The 17,812-nt window shown below is 45.8% G+C and overlaps 1 protein-coding gene across 13 annotated transcripts in view; it reads left to right on the top strand.

The window, feature by feature from the left end:
* The window catches only part of Prkn (parkin RBR E3 ubiquitin protein ligase), a 1,193,833-nt gene extending 1,180,196 nt beyond the window's left edge, over window positions 1-13,637 (top strand). For 12 of the 13 annotated variants that reach the window (XM_063272040.1, XM_063272046.1, XM_039088710.2 and 9 more), the window contains 2 exons: window positions 706-823; window positions 11,609-13,637. In XM_063272040.1, coding sequence (XP_063128110.1) covers window positions 706-823; window positions 11,609-11,721 — 231 coding nt within the window. In that variant the 3' untranslated portion in view covers window positions 11,722-13,637. 13 annotated transcript variants of the gene reach the window in all.
* The last annotated feature ends 4,175 nt before the right edge of the window (window positions 13,638-17,812 follow it).

The raw sequence follows: 17,812 nt of genomic DNA, 5'->3' as shown, positions 1-17,812 counted from the left end.
CATGGTTTACATTCCCATCCAAGAGGACTCAGAGAGAATGAGGAGTCCTTGCATCTGAGTGGATTTGAACCCAGGCAGCTGCTCTAAGAGCCCACAGTCCTAATTTCTGCTGTCACCAACTCATGAAAGTGGGCCTTTCTCTCATCCCTTTGCTCTCTCTCTCATGCCTTCTGGGATAGCAGCCATTTTCCAGGGTCAAGAAGGAAGCAGAGGAAGAGGCAGGAGGGAGTTGAGACGTGATGACCGTAGAACCGCAGACTCCACACTCACATAACCGTGCCTGGCCGCCATCAGTGCCTCTGGGGCTCAGAGACAAACACTAACGTGTTCACTGCACGCTCGACAAAGGGTCTGTGGAGAGGTCCACGAAAATGTTTATCACTTGCCTACAGATTAACCACTTGCTACATATTATTTATTACAATCACATAAAATCCTCAGAACAGAGGGCTCTATGCTAGAAAATTGAGTAATCTTCTCTGCCATCTTTCTTAGCTCACAAGCATACGCCATGTGCCAAAACCACAGTGCCCAGGCATGCCCAGTGGCTGTCCGGCACTTGTCAAACAAGTTAACATTGGAGCTTGCCTGAAGGCACGTTCATCTTTGAGAGGTGTCGACACCAGCACTTCAAGGAATGCAGACGTCAATCCCAATAAATAATAGAGTCTCAAATCTGAGCTTCCTTTGTCTCTATCAATCCAGGCGTACCGGGTGGATCAAAGAGCTGCTGAGCAAGCACGGTGGGAGGAGGCCTCCAAGGAAACCATCAAGAAAACCACCAAGCCTTGTCCTCGCTGCAATGTGCCCATTGAAAAGAATGGTGAGTGTGAGCTGAGGCGAGGGCCAGAGTGGTGCTGGGGCCCCCTGCATGGAGGCCTTGAGTGGCAGTGAAGGCTTCTGGGAGGGTGCACAGCCTGGGGCCTCCTGAATGGTGGCTTTGGGTGGCAGTGAAGGTTTCCAGGAGGGTACACAGCCTGGGGCCTCCTGCATGGAGGCCTTGGGTGGCAGTGAAGGCTTCCGGGAGGGTGCACAGCCTGGGGCCCCCCGCATGGAGGCCTTGGGTGGCAGTGAAGGCTTCTGGGAGGGTACACAGCCTGGGGCCTCCTGCATGGTGGCCTTGGGTGGCAGTGAAGGCTTCTGGGAGGGTGCACAGCCTGAGACCAGCTAGGCATTGTGAGCGCCTATAGTCCAACATGAAATTTCTCAACCTCCTAAACCCACATTCCACTCAAACTATCTTAGTTTCTTCACAGAAATGTGGGATGCTTTCTTGTGCTAATGCATGCTGTGAGGCGAGCTATAGTAGCAGCTTCCAAGGTGGTTTCTATGGGATGAAATTCCACCCCTGGACTGGAAGCTGAGGTGGTAAATGAAACTTTCTGGTGATGGTAGCCAGCAGTGGGTGACATCATCAGGGCTCCCTCCAGGGCCAGTGAAGAGAGAAGACCCACTAATGTCCCTTCTTATAAATGACACCAGGCATCTGATGAGTCACCCACTGTTATAACAACACCAAAGCCCAGTGTCCATACAAAGTGGCCTCCCCTGACCCCTAGAGTCCAGACTGACTGTTGCCATGCCAACTCCATTTGTTAGGTGATGCTGTCTACATGTCCCCTCATGGAGAATAATAACAAAAACAACTAATTTGTGAGGTGCGCTCGCCAAGTGTTTATCCTGAGTCCTCTGTGAGGACAGAGCATTTACCCCTCACAGGTTATTTGAGGACGCTGCTATCAGGGTCAACATTCCAAGTGTGAATCAACACAGTAAAGCATTTCAGACTCACTCTGATAAAGAAAAAAGGTTAGATTTACTTAATCAGCTTTTCCCCCAAACTTTTGGCCGTGAACACCTCCCTATCCCCACCCCCCACCCCCAAATGCACACTTCATCACTCTTGTTAATACCCCTGAAGGCTAGAGCTCCCATTGGTTCTTATGTCCCTGCTGCAGAGGAGGCAAAGCCATAAATGGCACCGGTACCCGGCTCCTCTGGTCAAATGTCAACATTACTGGGCTTTAGAAAGGGGCTTTCTCCAAGTCAAGCAAATCTCCTGTGACCTTTGAGAATCTTAAACAGCTATTTGGTGATATCTCCAAATGAAACAAAGCTTTCTAGAATGTTCCATTTTGCAGTCAATGCATGTTCCTATTTGGATGTCTCCTCTTACAAGACCAGGCATTGTCCCACCAGAACTGTCCCTTCCTGACTGGTGCAGTCACATCCACCGCCCTCAATAATCCTGGAGACACATGGAAGCCCCAGAGAGCTTAGACTAAAAGATGGGAGCGACCCCCACACCTCCTGCACTCATGGGCCAGAGGCCTTGGCTCTCCAAGAGGCTGGGGATGAACTCAGCACTAACTCCGCTTGCCATGTCTTTAAAGTGCAGCCTGGAGCCCCCTTGAGCATGTAGGAGAACTGCCGAGTATGCTTTTGAAACTACAGACTACTAGACTTCCACCCAGACCCAACTCCCTACATTTTCAAGCTTATGCCAAGGTCTCCCAGAAGACCCTAGGGCTATGCTTGCAAGGCCTATGCGTTGGCAAGCATCCCTCAGAGCACACAGCTATGCAGAGCATGAGGATTTGGGGTGGGCATAGCTCAGGATGAGAAGCTGGAAGACGGAGCCTGTGGCCTTCCCCTTGGTCCCGTGAGCAGCTCTTCCCTGAGGGATACCTGCTGTAGGAACACATTGTCGGCTTCTCTGGTTATTGGCAGCCCCCAGGCCAGCAGGATCGTGCTGATGATGCTTCCTGTGTGGCAGGAAGGTGTTCAGCTCAGCCCCAGTCCCTAACTTACCAGTGGTCCCCTGGGAAAAGGAGTAACTCACTTGGTGAACCTCACTGTTTGCATGTTGGAACACGCAAAGGCCACACCTCCTAATAGTACCACAGCCTAGGCCAAACGTATTCAAACCACCACATTCCACTCCCTGGCCCCCGTAGCCTTTTTCAAACACACGAGTCTCTATGGGGGCCATATCTAGCCACAGCATAATGCAAAATTCATTTAGTCCAACTTCAAAAGTCCCATACTCTCTAAACAGTCTCAACAATATAAAAAGTCCAAAGTTCAAAGTCTCTTCTGAGATTCATGCAACCTCTTAACTGTAATCACTTAAGAAACCAAAATCAAAAAGCAGATCGAGGGGTTGGGGATTTAGCTCAGTGGTAGAGCGCGTGCCTAGCAAGCGCAAGGCCCTGGGTTCGGTCCTCAGCTCCGGGGGGAAAAAAAAAAAAAGCAGATCGAATACTACCCACATCACCATTCATGGTGAGGAAATACTGGACCAACACAAAGCAGAAAACCAGCTGGGCAAACTCCAAACTCCCGGTCTCCATGTCCAATGTCAAAGCACTCTTCAGATCTCCAACCCCCTTTCCTCCTTGTGGACCGCTGTTGACACAACAGGCATTCGGCATCAGCAAATGCCTTTCTCCCAGGCGGGTTCCACTCCCTGTTAGCTGCTTTCCTCAGTAGGTGTCCCACAGCATCTCTAACATCTTGGGGTATCCAGAGCAACTTCAACTTTACAGCTTCTTGTCCCAGTGTCTGGGATCCACACGTGATCTAGGCTACCCCAAAGGGTGTGACCTCTCCAGCTCTGTCGAACTTGAGCTGCTCTCCATGACCTCTTCATATCTACAAAGCCAGGATCACCTGGTGATTCTTACACTTTGCCAAGTCCAGTTGCAGCATGAGGTACAACCTTGGTCATCACTTCCCAGAAGATTTCACCTCAGCAATATTGGTCTCCTTAATCACTATCAGTTTCTTAGCTCCCGCGAACCAGCATCAATTGTCCCAGTGGTCCCTTCTACTCTTGACTCTAAAGACAGAGCCACATGGCCTAAGCTGCTGAGTTCTGCTGCTTGCAGGAGCTGGAACATGGCCCCCTTGTTCTATCTATGATATTATCACCAGCTCTCTGTTTTCCAACTCCTTCACTGCCCTAAGCTTGCCTGTCCTGGAACTTGTTCTGCAAACTCACCTTGAACTCAGAGTTGTACATGTCTCTGTCTCCTGGGATTCTAGGATACTGGGATTAAAGGCATGTACCACCACGCCTTTAAGCCTTTCTTCACCTAGAACTTACCCTACCCCAGGGTGGCCATGATTTCAGAGATCTGCTTGCCTCTCTCTCCTGAGATTGAAGGTGTGTACCCCCAAAGTTTTCCATGGCCACTGTTCCTCAAGATCGAGATCAAAAGTGTGTGTCCACCATTTCTGGATTGTAGTTCATTCCAGATTAAAATTCCAAATGAAAACAATAACCAAGTAATAATAACACCTAGCTATGACTATCCCTTGTTCAACTCCAAAAGCATAACCAGTAAACTTAGCTGGGTGGGATCTTGCCCTAAGGTCACCACTCCCTTAATCTGTTTATCTTCTTAAACACAGGATTTAACTCCTGTCCACTTCCTGGTGCCCCTCTAAAACTTGAACCATAAATTTTGTGTTTTTCCTTTCTCCCCTTGCTCCTTTTCTTTAAAATGCTCTTCATAAGAGTGAACTTTAGTAACCACAATAGAATTTATACCATGGTGTTTTGAGACTTCATTTTGTGAAAGCAATTAATAAATCTCTTCACTTTAAGCCTCAGACAGACTAGCCAGACAATGGCAAAAAGCATCCATATTTTTCACCAAAATATCACAAGAACAGTCTTTAGGCCACACACTAAAATTCTCTGCCACTCAAACCTCTCGGGTCAGCAGGCCTACTCAGTTCAAACCACCCTCAGAGGCACTACCTTCCATATTTCTGCTAGGATGGCCCGTGAAGCCCCACTTTAAGCACTCCACTGTTTCCCTAATCCAAAGTCCTAAAATCCACACTCCTCCAAACAAAAACATGGCCTATCACAGCAGCACCCTAGTCCCTGGTACTGACTTCTGTTTTGGTCCGGGTTTGCACTGCTGTGAAGAGGGACCATGACCAAGGCCTCTTACAAAGGACAACATTTAATTGGAGCTGGCTTACAGGTTCAGAGGTTCAGTTCATTCTCATCAAAGTGGGAGCAGGGCAGCATCCAGGCAGGCATGGTGCAGGAGGACTTGAGTGTTGTACATCTTCATCCAAAGTAAACTAGGAACAGGCTGTCTCCCACGTGGCTAGGAGGGGGGACTGTCAAAGCCCAACCCCACAGTAACACACTTCCTCCAAGAAGGCCACGCCCACTCCAACAAGGCCACACCTCCTAATATGCCACTTCCTGGGCCAAGCATATTCAAAGCACCACAAGTGGCTACTAATGGATGGAGTCCAGCAGTTCACGCTGTACAGAGACTTGGGAAAACATAAGCTAAATATGACAAGACCAATTCTCTAGTATGGCAGAGGAATGCAGATTTGACCCAGGCAAGGAGAAGTGGCGGACCTCGTGTGCCAAGACAGCAAAGTATGAACATCACCCCAGCCTCTGCTAAAAGCCCCCTACTTGCCAGCCTTCCTAGTCACAGTGTGCTAGGACTGTGTAGACCCAACGTGGGAAACAAGGAGCTTAAACTTGATTCCCTAAGACAGGAAATGACATGACGAGATCTGTTGAGACACAGGCCACAACACAGGCATGGAGGTGTAGTTGAGAAGCCAAGCAACACACCGATACAGATGGTGTCCAGCAGGGTCATTTCTTAGAAATGCTCTACTGGGCTATAAATAGTGCCTGCTGAGTGTTAGCCTCTGACTCGAAACCTAAATTGCCCTCATACTTATCAACGCAGCACCATTAGACCAAATGCAGGTTCTAGGGTCAAGAAACTGTACAGCCTAGTGTAGACTTTCTATTATAATTTATTTATTTATAAAATTCAGTCTCTCAGGCTAGCATGATAGCCCATCAGGGAAAGGCACTTTGCCCAATGACCTGAATGTGATTCCTGGGACCTACATGGTTGAAGGAAAGAACCGACTTCCTCATGTTCTCCTCTGACCGCCACACACATGCCCCTGATAGCAATACATAAGCAAATAAATTCAATGCACACTTTTTCTTTAGAGACAAGATTCAGGGCTAGAGAGATGGCTCAGTAGTTAAGAGCACCAACTGCTCCTCTAGAGGACCCAGGTTCAAGTCCCAGCACCCACATGGCAGCTCACAACTGTCTGTAACTCCAGTCCCAGGGAACCCATGGCACCACACATGCATGGGGTACACCTCCCTGTGCATGAAGACAAAATACCATACACATAAATAAAAGTAAAATAAGTAAATATTTACAAGGCAGCCTCTCTGTTATCAAATGGAACATGTTATATATGTTCCATTTTCTCTCGTTTTTAGTGTTCTTTTTTAGTTAGCATACAAAAGAATGGATTTCCCTCTGAAAATTCTTTTATGTGTTTGGATGTTTTTCCCACAGCATGTCCAATATACCATGTGCATACCTGGTGCCCATGGAGGGTATTGAAGCCCCTAGAGCTAGAGTTACAAACATCTGTGAACTACCACATCTGGTAGGACCTCAACTCAGGTCACTAGAAGAGTAGCCAGTGCTCCTAACCATCTCCCCGGCCACTGACATTTTTGTACATGTATGTACTTTGTTTGTATCTACTCCCACATGCCACTCCTCCATTCCTCGCTTCCCACTGGCCCCTACACCCACCCCACCCCCAATAATTTCCATCCCACCTTCAAGTTCTTTACATATATGTGGTGTTAAATCTAAATTCCAAATGTTTGTCTCCTCGACCTCCATCACCCTCTGCTTCCCTTCTCTCTCCTCAGGACCTTTGCTCCATCCACAAAGTCCCCATTGCCATTTCTCCTTCCCTGTCACCAGCAGCACAGTCGAATAGCATCCATACGTGAGGATATAGCACAACCCAGGAGATCAGTAGGCCACAGAAGTTTCCTGCTTGCAGTCTTATGGGTCAGCCATTGTCTGTACATCTTTGACCAGAATACTGCTAAGTGGAGCATGCTGTCGAGTGGCCCCCGTGCTTCTAGAATCCCAATTCCTAGGGTACCTCCACATTACGGGGTCTAACAGGAATCAGCTGTTACTAACTGGAAGGAAAGAGATGCCAAGGCCTTGCCTCAGCTTGGAGAGGGTTTCTGAGAGAAGGGGTGCTTGAGAGCTGCGAAACAAATGACTCAAAGTTAAATTGGGGGTCCAAGCTGGCAGCCTATGTTCTGCTCAAGTTGGCTCCCTCTACACAGCTCCCTGTAGATAGCACGGGGCTCTGTACTCTGCTTGAGCTTGAAAGAGCCAGAGTTGAGGTCAATCTAAGACCCGTGGGAAAGTTCCTCTGCAAACCTCTGAGCACAAAGAACCCTCCCTTTGAGGGAGTAGTTAGTTCCCAGAGCAACTGCAAACCAAACTGTCAAACAAAGCTACCTGTGACTCCCAACCAAACTCCCCTTGACTCCCAAGTGTCCCCCTGGAAAGTTCAGAATGGTCCACTGATCATGAGTCACTTTGCCCCATCAATAATTCCCTGCCTAGTTACCAATCATTAGAATTCTGCCCCAGTTGTTTGCAAGGTATATAACTCCCTATCAGAGTCTGCTCTTGAAGTAGGAGGACCCCGACACGCTGGAATTAAACTCCTCTTGCTATTGCATTGATCACTGTCTTTGTGAGTCTCATTCAAGAGGTCCTGGAAGAGGTTCAACTCCGACCTCACAAGCTCTGTCTGTCTGTCTGTCTGTCTGTCTGTCTGTCTGTCTGTCAATTTCTCTCTCTCTCTCTCTCTCTCTCTCTCTCTCTCTCTCTGTGTGTGTGTGTGTGTGTGTGTGTGTGTGTGTGTGTGTGTGTGTTCTGCTCTGCTCTAGATGGCTTTTTCTTGCTATTTAAAAAAATACACTGGTTGATAAATCTAGCTTTCTGTTCAAGACAGTTCTCTCTCGTAGTAAAAATTCTAAAAGCTCTATAGATAGATAGCTCATGAGTTTTCTGACCAAAGTCAGAAAAGCTGCTATTAAAAAATTCTTGGATCTTTCAACCAAGTCAGAAATCCTGTTAGTAAAATTCTAAAACTAAGTCTTGGGTTTTCCAATCAAAATAAAAAAGCCAGGGGGGAAAAATCTAAAAGAGCCATGTTTGCTCTTCAGACAGCCTTCTCTGCATAGCTGCTAGCAAACATTCTAAAAGAGCTGTGTCAGTTCTCTAAGGAATTCTTGGGATTTCTGACCAGGAAATCCTGTTAGAAAAAATTCTGGGGAGCTGGAGAGATGGCTCAGAGGTTAAGAGCTCCGACTGCTCTTCCAGAGGACCTGAGTTCAATTCCCAGCAACCACATGGTGGCTCACAACCATCTGTAAATAGGATCCAATGCCCTCTTCTGGTGCGTCTGAAGACAGATAGTGTGTACTCAAATAAATAAAAATAATAAAAAAATTAAAAAAAAATTCTGAACGAGTTATGAAATTTTCTAAAAGAGCTGCGTTCTCTCTCCATGAATTTTCTAACTAAAATTAGAGATCCTGTTTAAAACAAACAAAAAACAAACTTAGAGAGCTGTGTTCATTCTCCAGAGATCTCCAGACAGACCATCTCTGGGTTGAAAAGAAATTTTTCTAAAAAGAACTGTTATCAACTTTGTGCTAGCTGATATCATACAGACCAAAAGGCCAGTTTTTTATTTACATATCAATTCAGTTATTTATTCTGGGTTCCCTCTTGACCATCCCAGGAATAAGCATTCCACGAGGAATCAGTATCCCATGACCGTAGCCCCTTGACCCTTAGGAAGAGACAGCAAGCACAAGCACAAACAATAAGCTAGCTGGGTGGCACCAGGACCGGGAATTACGATTCCGACTATGCTGGGTCTAAATTTGCCCTATCCCAGGATGACCTTGAACTCAGGAATCTACCTGCATTTGTATCTGCCTGTCTTTGTATCTTTCTCACAAGCCGGCTCATAGTGTAGCTGCCTCTATCCCTTTAGATCTCTGAAGCTCCTTATACAAATCATATTGCATCCTTATATTTTTGCATAGTTGAGACATTATATATTTTCAAGCTCATGTATTTAGAGTTCTTTTTCACAGTCTTAAGGGCTGCCTTGAAGGTCCCAGTGTTTACCATTCTACTAAGACATTAGCCACACCTTCACCTCCCTCATGCTGTCTCTGAGTATCATGGAGTCATTGATGTCAACAGGGAGAACATTTCTCAGAGGAACTTGAAAATATGTGCATTATTATTCAAACAAGCCTGATGCCCACAGCAGCCATGGATACTCATGGAGGCTCAAACCCTGCTGACCCTGTCCCAGGGGCAGCAGCCATGTCGTTCCACCCCTACTAAAGCCATGCAGGACTCTGCAAAGACAGCAGATAAAAGCTCTCCCTACTTCTCCTCCTCACCCACAGTGAACACTGCTTTCTACAATGTTAGTGCTTTGAGAGATGAGTTAACAATGTTTGTGTTTTGGATGTGTGAGGAATGAGAGAAAAACAAACAATTCTCACTCACATAGTATAACTTGTAAGTTCAGCAAGTCTTCACGTCCAGCCTAATATCCTATAAGAGATTTTAGAGAAATTTAAACAATGTGTCATAGTCATACTCCTCTAATGCATTCTGTACATGCTGAGACACAGCTATTAATCTGTGCTGAAAATGGCCCTGTCTTTGATGGCAGGTATTTTTAAATATTTTCCTCTATTTTTCACACACCTAGAATCTTTTAGGATCCTTCAAGCAAACCAAAACCAGGTGGAAAATAGGGGGCTTTTAAACATCCTATCCCAAGACAAGTGCCTATGGGCCCAGAAATAGTTGAGATTAGGTGTTGGCTCTCATGCGAGCTTTCTATTAATAAAAGTTTGACAGTCCTAAGGCAACTACTTGGATGCCTTGGCAAGAAAAAAAAACTATGCCAACAAGAGAACTGGTAAAAGCTAGCAGAACCCATTTAGAGTCGAGTTGAGCAGCACTTGAGCAGAGACTTGCTTTGCTTGGATTTCAAAGAGTTCTCTGCCGTCAACTTCACGGTCCCCATGCCTCTCCTGGGGCACTGGGTGTCTGAGGCCAGAAACCGACAGCAACCGAAGGGAAGGGGCAAGCTCAAAGGAGGTCTCTTGATAAGGGGCTCACCATTGGCTGTGGACAAGACAGCCCCTGTCTCAAGAGGAACACTGGGTGTCTCAGCTCTTCCTCCTGACCCAGCTTCTTCACCTTGAGACACTTCTCCAGCAGAGTGATGTTCCAACCTCAGCATCCTCAAGCTGTAATATAAGACACATAGAGCACATATCTTACACAAACTTCCTTTCTCATTTTTTTGTTTTCTTCCTGTTTTTTTTGTTTTGTTTTGTTTTTTAACTTTTTAAGACAAGGTTCCATGTAAGCTAGGGTGACCTGAAACACACCCTGTGGCCGAGTATGATCTTGAATACTTGACCCTCCTGCCGCCAGCCTCCTGAGTTTCAGGGGGGTGGGGGGTGGCCACATGTGTGCATCACCATGCCTGGTTTATACAGTGCTGAGGACCAAACCTAGTGCTCCACGTATGTTGTTGTAAAAATATAAAAAATTAAAAAGGTATGGTTTCTTTTACCCCGTTAAGTCCAGCACCACAGTGCCCCAAGATATCTGCTAAATATCTTGTCAGAAACACATCCCAACTCCACGGCGACCCAGTGTCTCCTGCCACCGCACACTTTCCTATGCTCAAACTGTCACATAAAAGAACACACAACACAATAATCTTTGACCCAATTGGTAAGATATAACTGCCCACCTAAACACACAAAGCCCAGTACCATCCATCCCTTAAGAACATTGATAACAACCTGTAATGGTACAGAGTGGAATCTTAACGTCGCCCACCATATTGTCCTGCCACAGCTTCTCTCTCTCCCTCTCCTCTCCTCTCCTTTCCGTTCCAGTCTCCTCCTCTTCCTTCAAACTTCTCTCCCATCCTTCCTTCCGTCTCCTCCAATGACAGGCCTCTTTCTATCCTGTACCTGCCCCTCACCTGTATTCTACAAATTCAATGGGGAGAAGGTTCTGGTGAAGTCACCTGAGTCCTGAGTTCGAGACTAAGCAGCTGTCCTTGGGGCAGTGGAATTAGCATCAAAATACAGATCACTCCAGGGCAAACCACGCGAATGCTAAGCAAGCACTCGACCAGCTGAGCCCTCTGAGTACCACTAAGGAACATATTCTCTATTAAAAGTAGTATAAGGTCCCCACTCCTGTTGATAAATTTTGTTGAGCCAAGTAACATAGAATAAATATGTAAAAAAATAAATAGATATGAAAATAAATAGATACATGTGTTATATACCATTACTAAATTTTTAATATGAATTCAAAATCATGAGTTTATTATCGTTATATTTTTTAAATGAAGAATCAGCAGTCCATAAAACATGTACGATTTGTGTCTAAATGCATGGCGGGAAAGAAGAGAAACGCAGATGTGCAAATGGGATTTGTTCCATCTCTCCAGAGTGTCCCACTCAGGAGTCGCCTCCCCTGCTGTCTGGTTGTTTGCTCTGGTTCAGTCTCTCTACCCTTGTTGCTCAGGGTTGTTTCCTACAAGAGTTGTTTCTGGAATGACACATTGGCATTGTGAACAAGGGGTGTTTGTTACAAACCCACATGGTCTGTGTCCTTTGTCCCCACAGGAGGATGTATGCACATGAAGTGTCCTCAGCCCCAGTGCAAGCTGGAGTGGTGTTGGAACTGCGGCTGTGAGTGGAACCGAGCCTGCATGGGTGATCACTGGTTTGACGTGTAGAGAGGGATGTCACTTGGCAATGGCCGCACGACCTCATGGGAAACACCTCAGACTCCTACCTTTGTTAGCCATTTCTTCTTCTCTGTGCATATAAGCGCGCGCACGCACACACACACACACACACACACACACACACACACACACACACACACACACACTCACACACACACACACTGCAGATTACAGAAGCAGTCTCTAGGTCCTTTCCAGGGTACCCACAGAAAACTGCAGCACCTGCTGGCCCCAACGGGAGGAGGCACTTTGAGCCTCTGACTCATGCATATGTCAGAGCTGGGATGAGAGTTGGCACCCTTGTTTTGAATTCTCATCCTAGCGAGAATTTGGGTTCTCATGGCCGGGAGTTTTCCAGACTTAACCTCCTGCCTTCTGCTTCACTAAATCCATGTAGAAGCCACGGGTGAGGTGGGAAGTGCTTTCCAAGGCTGTTGCCACGCCCTGAGTGAGTTATACTTCTGTGGATTCTCAGACGCACACTGGAGATCTGAGGAATGCTGTTCTTACGTAGCAATCATCTATTCCCAGAGGGCCCTCGGCACTAGCCAAAAATATTTGTTTATTCCCCCAAATCCTATCATTGTAAATGGTGCTGATGAGATTACAAGCCCACTGTATACTAATCAGCTTATCAGCCAAGTGAGAGCCTAGGAAAGTTAATTGGAACACAGACTGTTTAAATCACAGGGAGGGCACAGTAGCCAGACCTACTTCCATTCGTTTAATTATCTACAACTTTAGAAAGAAATGATTTATTTCCCTGAAAATAGTACAAAGTTTGAAGTATTCCTATTGCAGCCTGGAAGTTGAACTCATGCCTCTGGCTTCACCGTGAACTTAGCAGGAAAAGTGCCTGTCAAGGGGGCATTTTTAGAGACAATCCCATGATGCTGTTCTAACAGGGTCAAGCAACAGATGTTTAGCAACAGGGTCAAGAAACAGAATGTTTACAAAAGGAACATTTCTAGACCATCTACATGAGAACATGCCTGACCCCTCCGCCAGAAGTGGGGACACCTCTGCATATCTGCTCCCTCCTTAGCTGTTAAGCCCCAGGGAGCCCCATGCACCCAGTGTGCACCCAGTGGTCTTACAGATGGCCAGTTGCACAGGTCAATAAACACACACTGGAATAGCCTTTGGATAAATATACATCACACTCGAATGTTAATCTTTCAAGGTTTTCTTTTCTTTTTCCTGTTTTTTTTTTAATTTGTTTTGCTTTTGCATTTTTTGGGTGTCGAGGGGCTACCAGACCTGAGTCCTGGCGCTAAAAATCATACAGAAATGGTGGGATTGGTATCTTGTTGTGTGAGGAAAGGCCAGCTGGCCTAAGTTCACACTTGTGGTCCAGTGGCCCAAGATTCATCCCAGCCAGATCCTAAATGAATGTCATACATGTAGCCAAAAAAAAAAAATCTGTCATGTAGCACTCAGGAATCTGATGTCACCCATCACTACTTCTTTTGCCTGCCTCTGCCTCCTGCCACACCCATATGCCGTACTGGCATGGGGAAGCCAGGACAATGTTTGCTGTTCTGTTTTGGGTAAAGGGACTCACTGAAGCTCCATGGCTCTCTGGTATGGTCCCTTTTCCTTTCTTGAGATTGCATATGTTTTCTTCAGAATACAACAGTGATTCTTAAAATAACTCAAATGAAAGACACCCATAGTGTGCGAGCATGAATCACAGCCTGCACTGTGTGAGCATGAATAGTGGGATAAAAAGTGGATGTCAAAAGAGTGGAAATCAAACCTCTGAAAAGCTCTTTCTCTCTGTGAAATGTGTTAAGAAATACCTGAAGTCTGTGTCTGTGGTGGTACCCAGACTGTCAATCAATAAGTACCCAGACTGTCAATCAATAAGTACCCAGACTGTCAATAAAAGAATCCGAAGAGTGTTTGAGTCTATCCTTGGGGATGCATTTCTGATAAATTTTGGAGATGTGGGAGGGAACTTTGGCCACATTCCTCTGTGACCTCTCATATGTTTTTATAGAAGGAGCATGTCTAGACCACCTCAAAGAGAACTTGGAAACATCGCCCACTGGGGGGAATGGCCTCTTTTCTATCCATGATTAACTTTGGGGTTCTGTTCTCTTAACTATCAAAGTTTCAAATCAAGCTCTCATTCTGAAACCTAACAGTTACTTTCTTGCCTTGCTCACAGACTTGCCCAGATAAGTGTTGACAAAAGAAACTGGAGATGGAGAGTCTGGAGAGATGACCAGGAGGTTAAGAGCACTTACTGCTTTTGCAGAGGACCTGAGTTCAGCTCCCAAGCACCCAGCCAGTAGCTTGCAACTACCCATAACTCCCATTCAAGGGAATCTGATTCCCTCTTCTGATCTCCACAGGCTCCTTCAGGCACATGGTGCACATATATGTACTTGGGCAGGTGGGTTCAGGAGCGCACATGTGCGTGTGTGCACGCATGCGCGCGCGCACACACACACACACACACATGCATACATGATAGGTAGATAGATAGATAGACAGACAGACATATAGATATTTTGAAGAAATACAGGAAGAAGTTTGGATGCAGGGAGATGGCCTAATCCAGTAATGTGGTCACAATAAGAGTATAAGGACAGGGACTGGAGAGATGGCTCAGTGGTTACGAGCACTGACTGCTCTTCCAGAGGTCCTGAGCTCAAATCCCAGCAACCACATGGTAGCTCACAACTATCTGTAATAAGATCTGTTGCCCTCTTCTGGTGTGTCTGAAGACAGCGACCATGTACTTATATATAATAAAAAAATTTTTTTAAAAAAAGAGAGTCTTCTAGAACCCCCCCCCCAAAAAGAGACAGACATCTTAATACACACCTTCAATCCTGGCACTGTGAGACAGAGATGGGGGATCCCGGGGCTCACTGACCAGCATCACTGACTTGATGAACACCAGGTTCCGTGAGAGACCGTGCCTCAAAAACAAAACAACAAAAAAGAAAAGAGAGAGACGGGTAGACAGGCAAATAGACAGACAGACAGAGTGAGCTTAGAGTACAATAGAAAACTCATCATCAACCTCTGGCCTCCTCATGCATGTGCATCCACGCATCGTGCACATCAAAACTAACGCATCAAGATTGTGTTGTGGTGACCTCATGCTGCTCTGTGTGTTTACTGGGCACATTTCCTCGTTGTTGTTGGCAAAAGCAACTTAAGGAAGGAAGCATTCATTTTGGTTCACTGTTCGAAGAGTGATGGCTGTGGGATGATGTCATCATGCAGGAATAGGCAGGTACAAGATAGAACGAGGCCTGTCATTGGACAAGAAGGAAGGATGGGTAGGGGGAAAAAGTTTGAGGGAAGACAAGAAGACAGGAATGGAAAGGTCAAGGGAGGAGAAGAAGGCGAAGAAGCCACCTAGAGAGAACATGGAGGCTGATGTTAAGATTCCACACTGTATCTTTACAGGTTGTTATGACTGTTCTTAAGGGATGGATGTGTACAGGGCTTGGTATGTTTAGGTGGGCAAGTATATCTTACCAATTGGATCAGAGGTTATTGTGTTGTGTGTTCTTTCTTGTGTTGAATTAGAGTATGTGGTGGCTGGGACACTAAGCCACCACGGAATTGGGATGCGTGCTTCTGGCAAGATATCTTCCAGATATCTTGGGGCACTGCAGTACTGGACCTAGCGGGGTAAAAGACAGCCCCAAATTTCATTTTACAACAACAGATGGTTGACAATGATGACAGTCAACTGTACAGGACTTAGTACCACCTAGGCTCGTCCCTGTCAGTACGATTCTAGATCGGGTTAAGGGAGAAGAGGCACCTAATTGTGGGCAGAACCTTCCGTGGCCAGAGAAAGTGAGCTGAATTCTTGGTTCTGAATTTCAAATGCAAGAATGACTCAGATGACACTTTAGAAGAGATGCTTTGTAGTATCAAGTTACTTAGTGAAGTTTATACCTAAGTTGTTCTTTTATTATAAAAATAATTGTTGTGTTTTTGTGTTCGTCATATTTAATTCTTTTTCATCTTATTTTTACTTAGTGCCAGGCCAATGACAGGGTTCAGTGGTTAGAGGTGCTTGCCACCAAACCTGATAACCTGAATTCAATCCCAAGAACCCACATGGTGAAAGAAGAGAACTGACTCCCAAAAGTTATCCCGTGACCTCCACACATACACCATGGGACACATACACAAAATTAATTTTTGAAATGCAAGTTACTTATTCGATGAGAATGCCCCCAGATTTCATCATGATGTCCCTATATCACATGTGAGGATCGACCCATGATTCTTTTTAAACATCTAGATCCAATGTAACTATCTAAACATAACACAGTGTGGATCTAGAAACTGTTGTGGAACAAGGAAATTGGTTTACAATAGGACTGGAGCTGGAGCTCAATAGAACAGCACCTGCCTAGCACGCACAGGGCCTGAGGTCCCTTCCCAGCACCACACACCAAGAGGAAACAAAGGACCAAACAAGTTTACAATGGAACCTAACAGGAAAGGCATTTACAAAAGCGCTGGCTCGCAGATTGCCACTGTGGAGGAAGAAGGAGAAAGAAGACAGAGAAAACAGGAGGTCTGTTTTCAACCCAAGCATGATGAAGAAACTCCCAAGGTCTTGGAAATGGTATTTTTAAAACTTATTTAATATTAGCTATTAATATGACCTGGCCAGCCACCCAATAATCGAGAGAGAGTCCTATGGATTTTTCAAAATCATTTTTCAAAATTGTGTGTGTGTCCAGCACAATTACTGGACAAATTACCCCTAATCTATTTTTTTTATATGCTGGACCGTTAATTCCCCAGCTCTGCTCTGAAGGACTTGAAGTTTGAGACTCAATCAGGATATGATTGCTCCATCAGCCTCAGGGTGAAGGGCATTTTACTCAGCCGTGTGTTCCTGGTCCATCACATCTAATGGAGACCTCCTGTTTTCTCTGTCTTCTTTCTCCTTCTCCCTCCTTCTCTTTCTTTCTCCCCTCTCTCTCCTCATAGTCTCTACCTGCAACACCCAACCCAGTAAGCTGAACCCCGCTACCTCTATTGTCCCCAGTAATTGGCGGTAGCTACTTTTATTTTAACCAATAGCTTTATACCGAGGAGCAAGGTCTATACACCTTCATTAGGTGTGCATGAGGATCTGCTGGTCTGGGAGCAACCAGATCTTGGGTATTCGACTGCACAGTAGCACCAGACCAACTCCCAACACAGTCTTGCCCTCCTACCCTGTTTTACATTTGGAAATGTTAACTAGCTTCCAAGGTCATCTTATTGGAACATCAGAGTCAGGGGGATGACTAGGATTGAGTCATGGGGGTAGAACCCTGACGATAAGATTGGTGGTGTGCGAACCAAGCTTCGACAAAGGCCTTCACTCCTTCCACCAAGTACAAGGGCACTGCCGGTGAGCCGGAAGTGGACCTGCACCAGATGTGGAATCTGCAGCTCCTTCAGCTTAGACATCAGCCTTCTAAACCATAAGCCGTAACCGTCTACTGTAATTAAGCAGCCTCCTTGTGGTATTCTGTGACAGGAGCTCAGATGAACTAACAAGGGATACACTAAAATGCAACTTGCCGTGTTACAGCTAGGTGAGATTTTTACTCATTTCTACTTACTTTTTAGTAGTAAGAAAATGTGGTTATATTATGAAAACTGGTTGGTTTTTGTTTGTTTGAGTCTGTCTTAGTTAGGGTTTGATGGCTGTGAACAGACACCATGACCAGGGCAACTCTTATAAAGGACAACATTTAATTGAGGCTGGCTTACAGGTTCAGAGGTTCAGTCCATCATCATCAAGGTAGGAGCATGGCAGTGTCCAAGCAGGCATGGTGCAGGAGGAGCTGAGAGTTCTACGTCTTCATCTGAAGACTGCTAGTGGAAGACTGACTTCCAGGCAGCTAGAGTGAAGGTCTGAAACCCATACCTACACCTACTCCAACAAGGCCACACCTCCCAACAATGCCACTCCCTGGGCTAAGCATATACAAACCATAACAGAGTCGTCTTTAATTTTTAGTCATTAGCTGCTGTGTAATATCCCATAATAGTTTAAGTTTCCTCTATCATATGCAACTAAATAGCAGAGATT

This window comes from Rattus norvegicus, chromosome 1, assembly GCF_036323735.1.
Source record: "Rattus norvegicus strain BN/NHsdMcwi chromosome 1, GRCr8, whole genome shotgun sequence".
Classification (NCBI taxonomy): Eukaryota; Metazoa; Chordata; class Mammalia; order Rodentia; family Muridae; genus Rattus; species Rattus norvegicus.
This window is presented reverse-complemented; position numbering and strand designations above follow the sequence as displayed.